The 20,862-nt window shown below is 43.7% G+C and overlaps 1 protein-coding gene across 3 annotated transcripts in view; it reads right to left on the bottom strand.

The window, feature by feature from the left end:
- Positions 1-20,862, bottom strand: part of LOC117346930 (zinc finger protein 184-like) — a 129,154-nt gene that overhangs the window by 6,284 nt on the left and 102,008 nt on the right. Inside the window, exons 4-6 of one of the 3 annotated variants that reach the window (XR_004536684.1) lie at positions 9,718-9,846; positions 8,529-8,636; positions 5,887-5,985 (exon numbers count right to left, since the gene is read on the bottom strand). Coding sequence is in view for 2 of the 3 variants with exons in the window: in XM_033917215.1 (XP_033773106.1) it covers positions 8,529-8,636; positions 9,718-9,846 (237 nt within the window). In the remaining variant the exon portion in view is untranslated. The remainder of the gene's footprint in view (positions 1-5,886; positions 5,986-8,528; positions 8,637-9,717; positions 9,847-20,862) is intronic. The other 2 variants (XM_033917215.1, XM_033917220.1) reach the window with 2 other exon arrangements.

Here is a 20,862-nt window from a genome sequence, read left to right as displayed (position 1 = left end):
AGAGAGAAAGAGAGAGGGGAGGGAAACAAAAGGAAATATTTCATACTGGGCTGGGCCAGAGTGGAGAGAGGGTGGAAAGATTCTGGCTACAGGGTGCAGTAACAAAGGAAAAGGGGGGAAAGCTGAAAATGGAGATAGTGACACAAAGAAGAGAAAGGGTAAGCAGGACCTACTGAATAAGGATAGAGATACAGAAGGGACATGAAGAGGAGGTGAAATAGAGACATAGAAGTAATGCTGAAAAAGTGTGTATGTTCTGGGGGGGGAGATAAAGACATTGAAAGGGCAAATGGTGAACATGGGGTAAAGTCAAGGACAGAGACAAATGAAGATTCTGAAAAAGTGGTGAGATGGACACAAAGAAGGGTGATGCTGGAAAATAGGTGGAATGGTAATTCTGACAGACACAGAAGGGAAATGCTGGAACAAAGAGAGATGGGGCTCAGGCTGGATGGAATGAGGAGAAATGCCTTGTTTTCCCAGAACTTCCTCTCCTACGTCAGAATTGACGTCAGGGAACGGAATGCTGGTCAGCGCGATGCTTCTGCAGGGAAAGCTTGGGACGGCGGTGGCTTGGGGGCTGTTCCCCGATGGCGGTGGCAGCAAACCGAGTGGCTTGGGGAGGGCACGGAGAAAGAAAGAAAGGGGGCAGACAGGGAGACAGAAAGAAGGGGGAACAGGGAGACAGAAAGAAAAAGTTGGGGGAGAGAATGAGGTCTGGAGGCGAGGAAACATACAGGAGGCTGAAAGAAAGGAAGAAAGATTGGATGCACAGTCAGAAGAAAAAAGTGCAACCAGAGACTTATGAAATCACCAAACAGCAAAGGTAGGAAAAATGATTTTATTTTCAATTACATAAGAACATAAGAAGCGCCATCTCTGGATCAGACCTTCGGTCCATCAAGTCCGGCGATCCGCACACGCGGAGGCCCTGCCAGGTATACACCTGGTTTATTTTATAGCCAACCATACTTTATATGCCTCTCTCAAGGAGATATGCATCTAGTTTGCTTTTGAAGCCTAGGACTGTCGATTCTGCAATAATCTCCCCTGGGAGAGTATTCCAGATGCCAACCACTCTCTGTGTGAAGCAGAACTTTCTGACATTAGTCCTGAACTTGTCCCCCCTTAGCTTCATTTCATGTCCTCTTGTCCGTGTCAAATTGGACAATGTAAATAATCTTCTCTGCTCTATTTTGTCGATTCCTTTCAGTATTTTGAAGGTTTCGATCATATCCCCACGCAGTCTCCTTTTCTCAAGGGAGAACAATCCCAGTGTTTTAAGTCGATCCTCATATACCAGTTTCTCCATACCCTTCACTAGTTTGGTTGCTCGTCTCTGCACCCTCTCCAGCAGTTTTATATCCTTCTTTAGGTAGGGAGACCAATGTTGGACACAGTATTCCAAGTGGGGTCTGACCATTGCCCTATAAAGCGGCATTATAACTTTCTCCGATCTACTCGAGATTCCTTTCTTTATCATGCCCAACATTCTATTTGCCTTCTTTGCCGCTGCCGCGCATTGTGCTGACGGCTTCAGGGTCCTATCTATCAGTACACCCAGATCCCTTTCTTGTACACTTTTTCCCAGACTTGCACCTGACATTCTGTACTCGTATTCCTTATTCTTACTGCCTAAATGCATTACCTTGCATTTCTCCACGTTGAACTTCATCTGCCATTTCTCCGCCCATTTTTCTAACCGACACAAATCGCTCTGGAGTTCCTCACTATCCTCCTGCGATCTGATTGCCCGGCAGAGTTTTGTGTCATCTGCAAACTTGATGATCTCACTGGATGTTCCGTTTTCCAAGTCATTGATATAAATATTAAAAAGGATCGGTCCAAGTACTGAGCCCTGGGGTACACCACTAGTCACTATCTCCCAGTCGGAGAACTTCCCATTTATGCCCACTCTCTGCTTCCTGTTATCCAGCCATTTGCCTATCCATCTTTGTATATCTCCCTCTATGCCATGGCTTTGTAGTTTCCTGAGAAGTCTTTCGTGTGGAACTTTGTCGAACGCTTTCTGGAAGTCCAAGTATATTATGTCCACCGGCTTTCCACTATCAATTTGCTCGTTCACGGTCTCAAAGAATTGGAGTAAATTCGTCAAACACGATTTCCCTTTCCTGAATCCATGTTGACTGGGTTTCATCAAGTCGTGTGTGTCCAAGTGCTGAACTATGCTATCCTTGATCAGTGATTCAATCATCTTGCCTGGGACAGACGTAAGACTCACAGGTCTATAATTGCCCGGTTCTCCTCTCGATCCTTTTTTGAAAATTGGCGTGACGTTCGCTTTCTTCCAGTCGTCTGGTATCTGACCAGTTCTGATTGACAGGTTTGCAAGTTTTTGCAATAACTCTCCGATTTCAACCTTCAATTCCTTCAAGACTCTCGGGTGAATTTCATCCGGTCCAGGGGATTTGTCACTTTTAAGTTTGTCGATCTGGTAGTATATCTGATCTAAGTTCACTTCAACTGTGGTGAGGCTGTCCTCTATTTCTCCTGTAAACAGTTTCTCCGCTTCAGGTATTGTTGAGGTGTCCTCCTTCGTAAAGACGGACGCAAAGAAGGAATTTAGTTTGTCTGCGATTTGTTTATCTTCCTTGATGTACCCTTTTCTTCCCTGGTCATCCAGGGGTCCCACTGCCTCTCTTGCAGGTTTTTTCCCTTTCACGTATCTAAAGAAGGGCTTGAAGTTTTTGGCCTCCTGGGATATTTTTTCCTCATAATCCTGTTTGGCATCCCTCACCGCCTTGTGACATTTCTTCTGATCATCTTTATGTTTGTTCCAGGCTTCGGTTGTCTTTATGCATTTCCATTTTTTGAATTTACTCTCCAGTGATCAAAATGTGTCTGTTTTGAGAATTTATATCTGTTGTCTATATTTTGCACTATGGCTCCCTTTTACTAAACCGCAATAGCGTTTTTTAGCGCAGGGAGCCTATGAGCATTGAGACCAGCGCGAGGCATTCAGCGTAACTCCCTGTGCTAAAACCTACTATTGTGATTTAGTAAAAAGGGAGGGGGTGTATTTGTCTATTTTTGTATTTTGTTACTGAGGTGACATTGCATAGAGTCATCTGCCGTGACCTCTTTGAAAAAACCCGGAATATGAATAATTAACATTTTCTCTGCCTTTCAGTGTGCTTTGTGGTTTTTTTTAATTTTATTGTTGGTAGATCATTTTGACTTAGTCATTATAAAAGTAGCTCGCAAGCCCATAAAGTATGGGCACCCCTGCCCTAGAGGAAAGGAGAGACAGGGGAGATATGATTCAGACGTTCAAATACTTGAAGGGTATTAACGTAGAACAAAATCTTTTCCAGAGAAAGGAAAATGGTAAAACCAGAGGACATAATTTGAGGTTGAGGGGTGGTAGATTCAGGGGCAATGTTAGGAAATTCTACTTTACGGAGAGGGTAGTGGATGCCTGGAATGCGCTCCCGAGAGAGGTGGTGGAGAGTAAAACTGTGACTGAGTTCAAAGAAGCGTGGGATGAACACAGAAGATTTAGAATCAGAAAATAATATTAAATATTGAACTAGGCCAGTACTGGGTAGACTTGCACGGTCTGTGTCTGTGTATGGCTGTTTGGTGGAGGATGGGCTGGGGAGAGCTTCAATTGCTGGGAGGGTGTAGATGGGCTGGAGTAAATCTTAACAGAGATTTCGGCAGTTGGAACCCAAGCACAGTACAGGGTAAAGCTTTGGATTCTTGCCCAGAAATAGCTAAGAAGAAAAAAGAAAAAAAAAATTTAAATTGAATCAGTTTGGGCAGACTGGATGGACCATTTGGGTCTTTATCTGCCATCATCTACTATGTTACTATGTTACTATATAAGAGCTTGGACCACGGCATCTAGGCCTTCACTTCCAGACTCATATCTTTGACTGAAGAGCTGGTCTACCTTCTTGTTCTTCGCCATAGCCATCAGATCGAAAGTTGGCCAACCCCATCGAAGAATGATGGACTGGAACGCTGCTGCAGATATCATCCACTCTCCCAGGTCTAAAGTCTACCTGCTGTGCTGTGGAGATCGCCTATAGATGTAGCTCTGCCCTCTGGAACAATAAGTGGGCTTCTAGGCTCAGCTGCGTGCTCTTGGTGACTGACATACGCCACCGCTGTGGTACCATCCGAGAAAACTCGGACCACCTGTCCTTCCAGACTCTTCTCCAGCTTCTGTAACACCAGATAAATGGCTCGAAGCTCCAGTCTATTGATGGATTCCTTTCTTGGAGAGACCAAGCACAAGCTGGCATCTGTTGTGAGAATCACCCACAAAGTTATCCTGAGAGGCATGTCCTGCAATAATGACTGGATGGAGTCACTAACCCATACTGCGGTGGGATTCCGGAGTCTACAGGAGAGTCGTTAGAAGGGCGTCCATTTGTGGAGACCACTGAGACAGCAGTGTGTTCTAGAGAGGGTGCATGTGAGCTTTTGCTCAAGGGACTACATCTATAGTGGCTGCCACAGAGCCCAGCACTTGAAGGTAGTGCCATGCAGATGGGGCAGGCTTGGCCATCAATCCCATTATCTGTCTGCATGCTTCTGGAAGATAAACCAAGGCCTCTACTGTGTTGGCTCTTTCAAAAATTCACTATCTAGCCAAGGCTCTGTAAGAAGTGGACCACTTGAGCCACTGCTTGTTCTCCTTCCGAGAATGACAGAGACATGATCAGCCAGTCGTCCAGATATAGGTGCACTTGCAACCCTGCCCTGTGGAAATGCACTGCTATCACCACCATCACCTTGGTGAATGTGGGGGGGAGAGGGGGTGCTGCTGCCAAGCCAAAGGGGAGTGCTAAGAATTGATATTGTCTCTCTAGCACATGGAATCTCAGGAATCCTCTGTATTCCGGAAATATGGGAATGTGGAGGTAGGCTTCCGTCATGACTAGGGAAGCTAGAAATTCCCCTGAAGCTACTGCTGTGATGACTGACCACAGGGTTTCCATGCAAAAGTGTGGAACCTTCAGGGCCTGGATTTGTGTGAGATCCAGAACAGGTCTCCAATCTTCTGAGTCTTTCTTGGGCACTTTGAAGTATATGGAGCATCTACCTAAGCCCGATTCTTATCTGAACTGTGACAAAGTTTGCTTTCTTTCCCTGTGTGAGTTTGGGATGGAGCTGAAGAATGAAATTGCATATGAAATTGTTTACGGAATTGGAATAACAACTCTGCTATATTTTTTTGCTGGTTTAATCTGTGGAGTTTTTTTTCATAAGAACATAAGAATTGCCGCTGCTGGGACAGACCAGTGGTTCATCATGACCAGCAGTCCGCTCACACAGCGGCCCTTAGGTCAAAGACCAGTGCTCTAAATGAGTCCAGCCTCACCTGCGTATGTTCCAGTTCAGCAGGAAGTTGTCTAACTTTGTCTTGAATCCCTGGAGGGCGTTTTCCCCTATAACAGCCTCTGGAAGAGCATTCCAGTTTTCTACTACTCTCTGGGTGAAGAAGAACTTCCTTACATTTGTATGGAATCTATCCCCTTTTAGCTTTAGAGAGTGCCCTCTCATTCTCTCTACCTTGGAGAGGGTGACATTCAATGCAAAAGACTGGATAGCAAACCTCAGTGGCTTGTTTTTAAAATGTTGCTTATTGTTTCTGTATGTTTTAAATTATGAGTGTATTTTGTAACTCGCTCAGAACCGCAGGATGCATTGAGTAAGACAATTTTTAAATAAATAAATAAAAACTGAAGGGGGTAGCAAAACCCTCTGGAGAAGGAGGTGGAATTGAAAACCTGGAATGGATTCCTTCTGCATGGCTTACGGGCATGGGGAGAATACCCTACTGTCCAAAATGTCACATCTATTACTCTAGAATAGGTAATACCACATGTAGAGAAGGAAGGAAAAAGATCATGCCTCTTTTAGACAGTGTTTCTAGACATCCAAAAGAATGCTTGCTTTTCTGTTGCTGCTCCCTGTGGAATTCTCTCCCTTTTTATCTCAGGACTGAACAATCTGCAGCAAATTGAAATCTCAGTTAAAAGCCTATTATTTTGCATTAACATTTGACACACTTTTTTGCCCCCGATATTTGACTAGCTTCAACTTGATCAGTACCTTCATGGTACTTTGTGAATTTTAAATCAAGGAAGTTTACACATCCATTTGTTTTATCCTTACCCAATAATCCTGGATAAATTGCAACATTTTCCTATACCTTGTCCTTTCCTTCTGTACCAGTAAGTTCTGTTTTGACTCTATGTTTTTGTACTGTGAAAACACGCCAGGCTAATGCTAGAGACTACTTGGAAGTGGCAGAAATGTTCTGTCTAGCTCAACCAGCCCCTGAACCTGAGGAGAACATACCAAGAGGGAGTCCTGGAAGAAAGGATGATCCGATCATGGTCGAGCACCCCAAGGAAGGGAGACAGTCCTCAAGCTCAGGGGCCTCAAAAGGGAAGCCCATGAAATTGAGGTTGGCTTCACCCAGAACCTACCAGCCCAGGTGGGGCAGGGACAAGATTTGAATACTCATCTGCTTTAAGTGTGGAGCCAAGGGGCAAAGGGGAGTGGGGTAGGTGAAGAGGCTACAAAAATAAACCTGCCAGGACGTAAAAATATAAAAAATAAAAAATTGCTCAATTGGGCAGGAAAAGCAAATCAAAAAATCAATTTAATAGGCCAATTTGAATTGATTCGAAAAATTTTTCCCTGAATCGGGCAGCACTAGCCTGGGACCCACTGAGGAGAGGACAGCAGGTAAGAGCAGTCCATGCTAAATTGCTAATACAACATTAAAATTCATACATTCTGGTTGCTGAGTTACTCTAAAAGTAGTTTTTTTTTGTCTCTCTTCCCTTCTCTCTCCCTCACTTATGAGTCCAGCATCCATCCAACTCCCCTCCCCTGCTCTTTTACCCTGTTGGACCTGCTAGACCCTCTCCCCACACACACTTCTGGTGCACCTCCCTCCCTCCACACAGATATGGCCTCCTGGACCCCTCCTCACTTACTCAATGCAGCAGTGGCAGCCGGTCAGTAGAGGCAGCGTTGTAAACAGGCTGTTTGTGGCCAGCCTCAGCAGGACCTTTCATCTGCCATGTCAGAAGTGATGCAGCAGAGGAAAGGCCCTGCTGGGGCTGGCTGTGAGCAGCCTGTTTACAGTACTGCCTCTTTTGACTGGCTGCCGCTTCAGAGACTGTATGGAGGGGGGTTGTTTGGACAGGACTGTTGCCACTACTGCCTCGGGGGTTGTATGGAGGGATGGTGGGGGTGGGGGAGGTTGTGGATGGAGAACCCAAGGTGAGAGGAGTTAGGAGTTGAAAGCACTCTTGAAGAGGTGGTCTTTTAACTTGGACTTGAACACTACCAGCGACGGAGCACGTCTTAAGGATTCGGGCAGTTTGTTCCAGGCATATGGCGCAAAATAGAAGGAATGGAGTCTAGTTGGCAGAGGAGGAGAAGGGCATAGATAGGAGAGACTTATCGGCTGAGCGGAGCTCACGGGGGGGGGGGGAAGGAACTTAGGGGGAGGTAAGTGAAGAGAGAGAGTGAGGGGCAGCTGAGTGAATACATTTGTAAGTCAGTAAGAGGAGTTTGAATTATATTCAGAAATGGATGGGAAGCCAATGAAGCAACTTTAGGAGAGGGATAACGTAAGTATAGCGGCTCTCATGGAATACATGAGTCGTGCAGCTGAATTCTGGACAGATTGAAGGGGAGAAAGATGGCAGAGCAGAAGACCTGAGAGCAGCGAGTTGCAGTAATCTAAGTGTGAGGTGATGAGGGCATGGAGGGGAAAGAAAGAAGGACATACTGGATGGAAGGGGATAGAAGGTAGAGTTAGTGAAAGACTGGAGAATAAGAGGAAGGGAAATGAGAAGTGTAGTATAAGAGACAAGAAATAGAAAGCTGTAGGTAGACAGTAAAAATAGGGAAACTGAAGAATATAGAGTAAGAATGAATGAAGACAGAGAAAAATAAACTGATGAATACTGAGAGGAAAAAAACAATGTTAGAGATGATTGTAGAGGAGTTGAAGAAGACAGGAGGAGAGAGAATAATGACAAATGAACACAAAACCTTGGTATGAGAGTTAAGAGAAGACAAAGGAAAGCAGAGACTAAGACCAACATGATTAGAAAAGTAGAAAAAAGGATTGTATTTTTAATTTTGAATAAAGTAGAAAACTCACAACTGAAAGTCTGATATATCATAGGGAAGAGGGTGGGGGCAGTGCAAGAAAGGATGGGGTGCAATTATAGCTTGCTACGACCCTGACTGCACACAGCAGGCAACTGCCTAAGGGAGGGACAAAGCTAGGGGTGGGCTGAGGTGTGGCCATGTGTCCTCTTTTTTGTCTTCACAAATATGGTAACCCTGTTCTTCCCCATTTCTCCTGATCCTGAGAATTCTCATAATAAAAAGCAATTAAATTGTAATGACTTCAAAACAAACATTTAACTGAAAGCCAGAACCCCTCCATTTTTTATATATAAAATTTGAAAATATTCCACAGCAGATAGCAAGAGGTATATTAAAAAGGATTTTTTGCTCACCTGTCTTGGTGTTAGTATCCTCCTCTTCTCCCTGCAGCTGGTTATTGACATGAAGCTCTTCAACTTTCAGGATCTCTATTGTTGGGTCAGGATTGTAATCTGGGCTGTCTGTAAGATATATGGGAAAATATAAACAATCTAAGATATTGATTTAAGAAAAGAAATACTTAAATAGAAGTGAAATGATAAAGTAAGAGTCCCATGAACTCTGAAAATTTATATATTCTTGCTTTCAATTCCAAATTCCAACCCACCTTCTAAGCACCAATATCTTGTCTTATCATTCCCTCACCTGAGCACAGTGTGTTGATGCACCTTCTTGTCCAGTTTGTCTGTCTTGACTAGATTGTAAGCAGGGACTGTCTGTGTTTTGATGTGTATGTCTAGCAGTGCTACAGAAATGATTAGTAGTATTTATTTATTTATTTAATTTTCTATTCCATCCTCTCCAGGGAGCTCAGAATGATTTACACAAATCTATTCAGGTACTCAAGCATTTTTCCCTGTCTGTCATGATGTGCTCACAATCTAATGTACCTTGTGCAACAGGGGGATTAAGTAACTTTCCAGGGGCACAAGGAGCAGTGTGGGTTTGAACCCACAACCTCAAGGTGCTGAGGCTGTAGCTCTGACTACTGTGCCACAGTAAAGGACTCTCTGCAGCTATGACAGAAAATGAACTAATACTATATGCAGCAACACTAACCTGATAGTACTTTTGAATATTTTCTTTGATCACCTCAGTACTATCTAGACCAGTAGAGGGTTGGCAAAGCCAGAGGCTATTTGGTTAGTGGCCCTATTCAGACTGCTTATCTGATAAAATTAGGACAGCAAAAAGGCTTCCCATTAGTTATCTGGTTAGCAGTCTGAATATTGCTGCTAACCATATGGCACTTCCGGGTTGGTGCTAAATCTGGATATTTGGCACTGGCTAGTATCCAAGTCCTAGTTCTGAATATCTGGTTTCATTTTAACTAGGGTGGCTGGTGTCTTGCCTAAAAGATGACCACTGTATTCAATAGCAGGCACAAAGTAAATAGAACAAATTATCTGCAGTGCAAAAGTTAGAAGTCAGGGACTGTGATTATAACAACTTATTCCCACCGACTCTCATAATAAGGAGACATCTTATTTTTATTAAATGTTTAGATTTGCTAATCGCCATCTTCAATTCAAGCTACGTCACCTGCTTCATACAGCTCGTCACATGTGCCTGTGATGGTTGCGTTTCTTTTTTCCTCAGATCCCTGAGGCTCAATCCTAAATCCTTCTTGTTTAAATCGGATTAAAATGTCTGGTTCAATATTGGAGGAGCCTGTAATAGTAAGATGATTACAATATATTTAGAAAAGTGAGAACAAGCAAACTCAGAATTATGCTGTTCTCATAGGCACTATCATATGTGGAGAGCTCAGTAGAAAGAGATGCTACTGTACTGATCAGCTTCAGAAAGTCAATTCTACCAGCGTCCAAGTAATTTTAATACAAAGTTCTGCAATTCTATTTCTTAAGAGCAAAACAAAGTCTGCTGTGAAAATGGATACTGTATAATGCACACCAAAAATGTATGCATAAGGAGTTTCTTTTGATAAAATAGATTGGTTTTCATTTATTTGCCACAGGTCAAAAATCAGGTTCTATTAACACCACTAATTGGAAATCTGCTAGTTCATTATAATTCTTTGAGACAAGATGGAATATATCTTAAGCCCCCAGCAGAGAGCATAAAAGCAAAATAATTCTTAGAAAGAGGTGCAAGGGGTGTGAACAGTAACAAACCTGTAATAGATGTTTTAGACCAGTGGTCTCAAACTCAAACCCTTTGCAGGGCCACAATTTGGATTTGTAGGTACTTGGGTGGGCCGCAGAAAAAATAGTTAAAGTTTTATTAAAGAAATGACAATTTTGCATGAGGTAAAACTCTTTATAGTTTATAAATCTTACCCCCCCCCCCACAAAGGCCTGCATGTTCCCCCTTTCTTTGCAGCATCCTCCAACTTCCCCCCTGGCCTCCCAATCAGTTTCAGCTAATTACCACAGCCTGCAGAGAGGATCGCCAGTGCTGTAGCATTCCTTGCAGGTTACCATCGACCTTCGCAACATGTTCCCTCTGCCGCGTTCCCGCCCCTCTTCTGACATCAGGGGCAGGATTGCGGCAGAGGGAACATGCTGCTGAGGATGACGGCAGCCTACAAGGATCGCTACAGCACCGGCAATCCTCTCTGCAGGCTGCGGTAATTATCTGAAGGTAAGAGTGGGAGGCCAGTGGGTAAGCCGGAGGATGCTGCAAAGAGCGGGCAGCACTAGTACAGACTGTGGGCCGCAAAATAGTACCTGGTGAGCCGCATGTGGCCTCTGGGCTGCCAGTTTGAGACCACTGTTTTAGACAGCAGAATTCATATGTACAGAAGCGGGTGATGTCATTTGATAGTGCCAGGATTGAACTGCTCTCCCAGAGTTCAAAAGTGTAAAGTAATGAGCATATGCATCCCTTCTTCTGTATAGTGGTCTATTCATCTCCACAGTTAATTCTAAAGCTCAAACAGGAGACAACTCTCAGGGAGGTAGGTACGTGGGTGGTTTGTTGTGTCTTATCAATCTTGTTGTCTACCGAAAACATCTCTTACAGGTAAGCAATTTTGCCTTTTCCATTGACAAGTAGGACTGAGGGTAGGATACACAAAGGTCCTGCAACCCGGTATAATTTCCGGGTTGGGAGAGATGTTTAGTTGGGCTATGCTCAGCATAAATATCATGCAAATTAAATGAATGCTGTCTGTCCTGAGTAGCCTGGTAAAAGGGGGATGAACTGTGCCTGGCGCCTGAGCAGAAGAGCTTAGCAGTAGGCATAGCTCTTCTATGCAGGCCCAGTATAGCTCCTGATCGCCAGACCTCATGAGCAGTTGTCAGAGATATTGTTATTCGTGCCCTTGGATGTATATTTTAAAATACTAATAAAGATGATTGAACTTAAAAAAAAAAAAAAAAAGTGTTTTTTAATACACTCAATATGGATGCAGCTGTTCTGCATCTGTTATGTGAGTGTGAGTCCCATGCCTAATAGCTGTGTTCCGACCATAGGCGTGGGATATACACTCACATAACATATGCACAAATCACTAATGCCAGTTCCAGACCAGCCGGAAAATTTGACTTGGTAAGAGGTGGATGTTCCCATCTGAGCATTACAAGGAGTGCTCATTTTAATACTAATGAGCTCCTTGTAATGCATTTGCATAGGGTTCTCAGTAGCTACTACCATGATTGGTAAAAAACTCCGAGAACACTGCACAACAATTTTTTGGTTAAGTCTTGATTCCTGAAAAGTTTTTGGTGATTATGACAGGTACCAACTTGGTATGCTCAAATATGGTTTTGGTTTTACTGCATCACGTAAGAACTATGAGAAATAGACATTTTTATGTTTACTGACAATAAAATATATAGTCAAGTTTACGTTTCGCACAAGCGACTAAATGAAACAGAATTAAAAGTGTTTTGCTCCCGAGTTTCTTTTATATTCAGTGTCTGGTGCATCACGTTGTAGCATCCAACAATAGTCGGCAAGCATTGACGGATTCCAATTGCCCTGGTATCGTTTCTCCATCGTAGCTATGTCTTGATGAAACCTTTCACCGTGCTCGTCACTCACAGCACCAAGATTTGCGGGGAAGAAGTCCAAGTGTGAATGGAGGAAATGAATCTTGAGTGACATATTGCACTTCATTCTCTTGTATGCTTTGAGAAGTTTGTCTACCAGCTGAATGTAGTTTGGGGCTCTGTAATTGCCCAGAAAATTGTCAACAACGTCTTTCAAGGCTTTCCAGCCAATTTTTTCCGGCCCAACTAACAGATCTTCAAATCGCTTGTCACTCATAACATGTCTGATCTGGGGGCCAACAAAAATACCCTCTTTGATCTTGGCATCAGTTATTCTTGGGAACATCTGTCTTAAATAACGAAAACCTTCCCCTTCCTTGTTCATTGCTTTCACAAAATTCTTCATGAGTCCCAGTTTAATGTGAAGAGGAGGCAAAAATATCTTTGTCGGGTCAACAAGCGATTCATGTGCTACATTTTTCTGTCCTGGAACTAACTTTTTACGGAGTGGCCAGTTCTTTCTAGAATAGTGCGACTCTCTGTCTCGGCTGTCCCATTCGCAGATGAAACAGCAGTACTTTGTATAGCCAAGCTGCAGTCCTAGTAACAGAGCAACGACTTTGAGGTCTCCACAGATATTCCAGTTATACCTGGTATACTGGACATACTTTAGTAACATTTCCATATTCTCATATGTTTCTTTCATATGTGCTGCATAGCCAACAGGTACTGAAGGATAAACGTTGCCATTGTGCAACAGAACAGCTTTCAGGCTTAACATTGACGAATCAATGAAAAGACGCCACTCTTCCGGGTTGTGATCACAACCAAAGACCGAGAACAATCCTTCAATGTCACAACAGAAATAGAGAGTGTCGACTTGTGCAAAAAATTTGGTTATATCATGATGCCGGTCTCGAAACACAGAAATTTTCGTACCTGGTGATAGCAAACACCATTCCTGCAGTCTCGAACCTAGCAGCTCAGCTTTTGCTTTTGACAGACCCAAATCTCTGACCAAATCGTTCAATTCGGACTGTGTTATCAGATGTGGATCGCCTGATGAGGATGGTTCAAAATCCGGGTCAATGTCACTGTTAGAACCCTGCACTGCAGTTTCTTCATCTGGTTCGTCTAAGGTCCAATCCTCTGGTGGTTTCGGAACTGGAAGACTGTCATCATGTGGCATGGGTCTCATTGCTGAAGGCAGATTAGGATATTCAATTGACTTCTTGTTTTTGGCAGAGAAACCAGACACATTAGTCAAACAGAAATAACAGTCCGTCACATGGTCTTTCTGTTCTCGCCATATCATCGGAACAGCAAATGGCATCGTCTTTCGAGTACCTCTGAGCCAGGTTCTCAGACTAACAGCACATGTCGCACAGCAAATGTGAGGCGCCCATTGCTTGTCTTGATCACCTATTTTGCAGCCAAAATACAGATGATAGGCTTTCTTTACAAGGGCAGTCATCGAACGTCTCTGAGGCGTAAGTGTATATTCCCCACAGATATAGCAGAATGTGTCGCGGCTGTTACGACACCGACGAGACATATTGCCCGACACCAAAACGTCTATAGCATCAAGCTTACTTACTGTTATATTGCTACAGCTACTATACTACTATACTTTACTATACTGATACTATATACACACACGGACTATCTATATTAACCAAATGAGCAGGATCGGTGTATGGAAGCCACCATTATAGCATGGTGAGACAGCGCAAGCTCGTTCAGACCTGCCCAGACATGCCCAGGATGTCATCTTCCATAAAACAGCTTCCAACCTGGCTAGATTTTATGCATGGACATACCCAGGCGGCACAAACCGTTGTTGATAAGACACTTATGGGAGAAAAAATTGTTTGCATCCAAATATAAGAAAAAATCACGACAAAATTGAAGATTTCTCTGAAATGGTACGTGATGGGTAATTTTTGATGTAATATTCATGATCAGCACCCAAAATTCTATAAGAAACACCCAGCAGTGTTCAGGAAGCAAAAACTTTGTTGTGCAGTGGAACCTGTCTTACTTGCATGGCAAGCTTTTGAGGATCTCCCCCTTAGTTTGGCACAAAAGTAGGTGAATCCAAATCTCAGGGCACTACATTGTCTTAGCCTTTGGATTGGCTGCACAATCAACTCAGAGCAAGATGCACTAAAAATGGTAGTTAAGACCATGTGGGCCATTTTTTTTTTTTGGGCCAATTTGTAAATGGCGATTGATGTTCAAATGGCTTACCATACAAATGAGTTTTGCAGAGGGAAGTCATAATCCCATCTGATCGCTTGCTTAGAAATCGGCTCTCACATATGCACAGAGCCAGTTTGGGGAAGCCCAAACAGCTGAGCGGCAGGAAAAGTCCCAAAGCTCCTGTCACTCAGCTGTTCAGGGCTTTTTTCTTTTTTATGGCACAGATGTTATGTTTATGTTTGTTGCACACGCACAATATTTGCCTCATAAATAAAAAAAGATGAGTTGAGCCACCCCCCCACCCTCCAGATGACCTCCGTAAGAAAAATAAAGAGAGGCAGCAGGGAAGCCCACTCCTTCTTGCCACCGCTGCCCCCTCCCATCCGGGGCTAGGATCCTCCCTCCCTGTAGTTTAATAAAAATCAGCAGAGGAATGCCCACTCCCTCTTGTCACCAGATGCTCCCGGCCCCTGGAACCTCCCCGTACATCTACATGAAGAAGACAGCATGAGGGATGCCCAGTCCCTCCTGTTCACAGGTCTACAATTCCCAAATGGTGGGCCTTCACCTTCCCAGTGCATTCTGGGATGCACGAGGAGGGGCCTATGGCCCTGATTGGCTCAGAAGCCCCTGGGAGAGGCCTTAAGCATCTGAACCAATCTGGCCTGCCCGGTGCATCCTAGGATCCAGAGGGAGGAGCCTAAGGCCCTAATTGGCTCAGATTCCTAAAGGCCCTCCCCGGGAAGAGCCTTAGGTGGGTTAAGATGCCTGAGGACCCTCCCTTGGAAGGGGCCTTATGTGTCTGAGCCAATTAAGGCCTTAGGCCTCTCCCTGTGCATCCCAGATTACACCAGGAAGGGGAAGATCCACCATTTTGCAGCACTGGGCCTGCAAGCGGGAGGGATTGGGCATCCCTTCTGCCAATTTTTATTAAAGTATGGGGGGGGGGGGGGGGTTCAGCTCAGCATAGGGTAGTTTCCAGTGCCAGGAGGGAATGGGTATCCCTTCTGCCTCTATTTTTGTTCTGGGGTCATTGGAAGGGGGTTGTCATCAGGGGGGTTGGCTCGACCATTTTTTTATGGGCCAGATATTGTGCCCATAGAAAAAAAATGAAAATGTCAGATTATCTAAGACCTGTTGTTTTTTTTCGAGTCGGTATTAGCAATCCGATTATGGTAGGCAAAGTCAGGCCATCATTTAGATGGCTTGTTTTAATATTAATGATCTCATTTTAATAGTAATGAGTTTTGCATGCCAGAGTCAGAGAATGTAAGAATGCACGGAAAACTATGCGATGATCTGTTTTGCTCAGTGGGTCGGCAAATTCGGTTGATCACCAACCAGTCAAAGTGGTTTAGCGACCATCGGTACACGATCGGAGCGTTTAGTGCATCTAGGCCTAAGAGAGGTCCAGTAAGGTACAATGGTATGTAGAAAAGACCAGGTAGCTGCTTTGCAGAAGGTATTCATAAGGCCGACTTCAGGAGAGTCACTGTGAAGGCCCACCATTTGGTCTAACCTGATGACTTTGTAGCTGAGAGGAATATCACATAATTATATGCAAGAGGTTAGCCAGGTTGGTAGAGTTCTTTTTGCAAGTGACATACCAGTTCAATTAGGATAAAAGATGTTAAGAAGCTACATAACAAAGTTAATAAAAGGTATAGAGAACTTGGAATACGAGGAACGACTTAAAAGACTGGGATCGTTCTCCCTTGAGAAAAGGAGACTGCGAGGGGATATGATCGAGACTTTCAAAATACTGAAAGGAATCAACAAAATTGAGCAGGAAAAAAAATTATTTACAATGTCCAATGTGATACGGACAAGAGGATATGGACTGAAGCTGAGGGGGGACAAGTCTAGGACAAATATCAGGAAGTTCTGCTTCACGCAGCGGATGGTAGACACCTGGAATGCTCTCCCGGAGGAGGTTGTTGCAGAATCCACTGTTCTAGGATTCAAAAGCAAACTATATGCACATCTCCTTACGAAACCTAAGGGGTGGGATACACTATAGCCCTCCCCACAATATCTTCTATATTACAACTGTTTATTAACAAAAGTCTTCAGGCCCTCAGAGGTGCCACCAGATGCTCAATTATGTCTCATAGCAACTGGCTTTATGCCCCCTATCGTCATCGGGTCTCTTTAGTTTTTTAAAGTTTTTTTTGTGCAATGCTATTACATATAGCATTACACAAAAAAAGCACACAAAAAAAACTTTAAAAAACTAAAGAGACCCGATGATGATAGGGGGCATAAAGCCAGTTGCTATGAGACATAATTGAGCATCTGGTGGCACCTCTGAGGGCCTGAAGACTTTTGTTAATAAACAGTTGAAATATAGAAGATATTGTGGGGAGGGCTATAGTGTATCCCACCCCTTAGGTTGCAACAGTACGCATTCTTCTATAAATATTTTCCATCTATAAGCCTATATACTAATTCATCTTCTTACGAAAGGCATAGAGGGATATGGGTGACTAGAATTACGCCAAGTGTACACCTGGCTGGGCCTCCGCATGTGCGGATCGCCGGACTTGATGGACCGAAGATCTGATCCGGAGATGGCAATTCTTATGTTCTTTTCAAGTAGCAGGTGAAGGCCCATTTACAATCTGGAGTATAAAAGGTCTTCTCTCAAGCATTTGAATGAGGCTTTAGCAGAAAGTGGGAAGCATATTCTCAACCCCCAACCCAGGCACGAAAAAGGCCACCAACTTGATATTGCTGCATACATGACCCCAAATTCCCACACACCGGACATCCACATCTCCAATGGTACCTGGCACCCCTCCCTCTGGTCAGATCACTACAAATAAGCCTTCAACATTAACTGGGCACAAAACAACAATAAACCCAAACCCCAAAAAACATCCTTAAAAACCTGCCAAAAAATCGAGCCTTCCAAATTCTGGGACAAAGTAGATCCTGAAATCGGTTCCACAGACCCCAAAGAATTCATACACCACTGGCGTAACACAAGCGAAACAACACTGAATTAGCTTGCTCCAATAAAATAAAAAAACAAAATCTGCAAACCATCCGACAAATGGTTCACACCGAACTTCTACAACTGAAAAGGCACTGCAGACAGCTCGAAAGAGCCTGGAAAAAACAGAACCACGAACAAACCAAAGTAGATGGAGAAGTCTAATCAAACAATACAAGCTCAAAATCAAGGAAAAACGAAAAGCCTACTACTCCATACTAGTTGGCACCGAAACCCATGACACTAAAATACTCTTCAATCTAGTAAAGAATCTCACTAATACCAAACCTCTCCTAGCCACACAAGGAAACCACCCACCAACAGCCTCCCAACTAGCAGTCCACTACAAATGCAAGATCACCACAATCAGATCCACCTTCAATAACTCACTAACCCAACTCGATGAGATAATAACAAACCCCACAATGGAAGAAGCCACAGCAGCCGACAGGACATGGTCCAATTTCCCACCAGTCCAATGGACCGACATGGACCAACTCTACAAAAAATACAGCAAAGCATCATGCGATCAGAATAACTGTCCCTCATATCTCCTAGCAAACGCTACCCCTAAATTCAGAGTGAACCTCATGCAATGGATACAATTCACTCTCACGGAAGGTCAATTCCCACCAGAATTAGGTGAGATCATAATCACCCCTCTATTGAAAGATCCCAAAGGCCCAATAGACAACCCCTCCGACTATAGACCCATCGCCTCAATCCCACTGTACGTTAAACTGATAGATGGTCTAGTCGCACAATACCTCACCAACTACCTTGAAGACCATAACTTACTTCACCCCTCTCAGTCAGGATTCAGAACCAACCATAGCACAGAGACACTACTGGCAACTCTACTAGATACAGCCAGACAGCATCTTAGCAAAGGAAGAAGGATGTTGATAATCCAACTCGATCTCTCTGCTGCATTTGACCTGGTAGATCACACCATAATACTTCAAATACTAGACGCTATAGGGATCTCAGGCAGAGTATACAACTGGTTCCAAGGATTCCTCAAAACAAGATCATACAGAGTAAAATCAAATGATCTAAAATCAGACCCCTGATCTAACCCCTGTGGAGTACCACAGGGCTCACCATTGTCACCCATGCTCTTCAATCTCTTCATATCCTCCCTCGGTACCACTCTACATACTCTAAACATTACATCATTCAGCTACGCAGATGACATAACCATACTCCTCCCCTTTGACACCCAAGACCCCACCTCAACAGGCAACCTGAAAACAACACTGGAAGCAGTAGAAAAATGGATGTTAAACCACAAACTAAAGCTAAACTCGGACAAAACAAAATTTCTACTTCTTGAAAAAGACAAAACCCCATCCATAACAGAATTAGAATTAAATGTCGCCAAATACCCCATACAATCTTCTTTAAAAATCCTTTGAGTATCGATAGATAGATGCTGCACAATGCAGGACCAAATCAACATAACTACCAAAAAAGCATTTTTCACCATGCGCAACCTACGAAAAATAAGAAAATTCTTCGACAAAGAGCAATACAGGATCATAGTCCAATCCCTTGTCTTGGGATTATTGGACTACTGCAATATTCTCTACCTACCATGCCCCACAAACCTGATACAACAACCACAGACCATTCAAAATACTGCCCTCAGACTGATCTACTCACTCGGAAAATTTGACCATATCACCAATGCCTACCTAGACTCCCACTAGCTACCAATAAGAGCCCGAGTTCAATTTAAATTCTACTGTCTACTATTCAAAGCAATAAACGGAACTGCACCTATCTACCTACACAACCGCCTAAACCAAAACCTCACATCCAGACTACGGAGAACCCAGACCCCATTCTCCTACCCACCACTCAAGGTAACTCAGCGCAAGAAGATGTATGACGCCCTCCTAGCGACGCAGGCAGCGAAACTGGACCCCACTATCTCCAACCTGCTGACAGCAACAAGAGACTTTAAATCATTTCGAAAAGATCTCAAAACTCTGCTATTCAAAAAATCTTTAGAGTCCTCTTAACTCTCTTTATCTTTAGAGCTCTCCTTCCCTTCCCCGCAATCTCCCCGGTGTCTCCCTCCCCTCTTGCTATCTTTCCTCAATTACTCCTCAAAGCCTCTAGTATGCATCCAACCCATTTTGTAATTTCCTGGAAATGTCCAGCCATCTTCTAATGTAATCCGCTTAGAACTGCAAGGTACAGGCGGAATAGAAGTCACTAATGTAATGTGATGTAACCTTAGGTAAAAACCTGGGATGTGTTCAAAGGATGACTTTGTGATGATGGAACTGGGTATATGCTCGTCAATATTCAGCTGGTGGCGGTCAGTGTTTTTGTTTTTAACTTTTAAAGTCAACAGCTAAATTAGGCCCCAATAGTCAATACTGGGCTGTGTCAAGGCACTGGCATTGAATATTGATGGCAGACAGGACCCACATAAACCCCCAAGTTCAAGTCCTGAGCCTAGATACTCTGACAAAGCAAGTCTGGCAAGGTCTGGAACCTCTCATACTCCCCACACCGATACAAAACAGGTCCCTCCTAAGCCTACCTGAGCTCCCTAGTAGTTCAGTGAATCCAATTTGAACCTGCCTCTAGCATCCCCATGGCCACCATGACTTCTAGTGGTAGTCTTGTAGTACCATTTTGATCATGGAGCCTCCTTTTAAAAAGATCACCCAAGAATTTCCCTGTCTTACAGAAATTTGCTTCATAGTGACCCCTTTTTGGAGGCTTCTTTTAAAATTGTGCTTATAGTTGACTTTCTTCTCTGTATTTTGTGGGGACAATGCACAGCAGATTTATTTTTACCTATTCTCAACCCTACCTTCTTACCCTCAGCACTCACATAATCATGCCTCAGCGCTCACATAATCATGCCTCTTGCGCATGAACTCTCCCTGGTAAATCTACTCTTCTAAGCCATTTCTCATCCTTATCCTATGACACTATCTCCTAGGCAATTTTGACCATGCCACCATTGTCTCACAAGTATATCTAATCTCACCAATCTAGGCTTGGAAACTCTCCCCTATCTTGGATAAATCTCATTGTCCACTAAGGAGGCACCTGGTGCCCACTCCTTCCCCCATGATTCCTATGCATCACCTCCTCCTACTATTACTAATTTTTCCCAATCTCTCTCTTCACCCCAAACTGCTGACCTCCCCCACCACAACATCACTCACTTTTTGAATTCACCACCTCACTTTCCCTTTTGTCCTCTACTGTTTGTCTGTCAAGCCCCTTCCCTTGTTTAAAAGCAGACTGAAAACCCACCTTTTTGATATAGCCTTCAATCCTTAACCCTATTCCTCTGTCCTCCAACCCAACCAGCTGATTAACCGTTCCCCTTAACTGTATCCATGACATCCTGTTTGTCTGTCTTGTCTGTTTAAATGGTAAGCTCTTTTGAGAAGGTACTGTTTTCTTCTTCTTTGTGACTCTGTGAAGTGTTGCGTGCGTCTGGTAATGCTATAGTAGTAGTAGTAGTAGTGTCTTCTCATCTTAAAGCTTCAAAACTTTCTC

Source organism: Geotrypetes seraphini, chromosome 1 (assembly GCF_902459505.1).
Source record: "Geotrypetes seraphini chromosome 1, aGeoSer1.1, whole genome shotgun sequence".
Taxonomy (NCBI): domain Eukaryota; kingdom Metazoa; phylum Chordata; class Amphibia; order Gymnophiona; family Dermophiidae; genus Geotrypetes; species Geotrypetes seraphini.
This window is presented reverse-complemented; position numbering and strand designations above follow the sequence as displayed.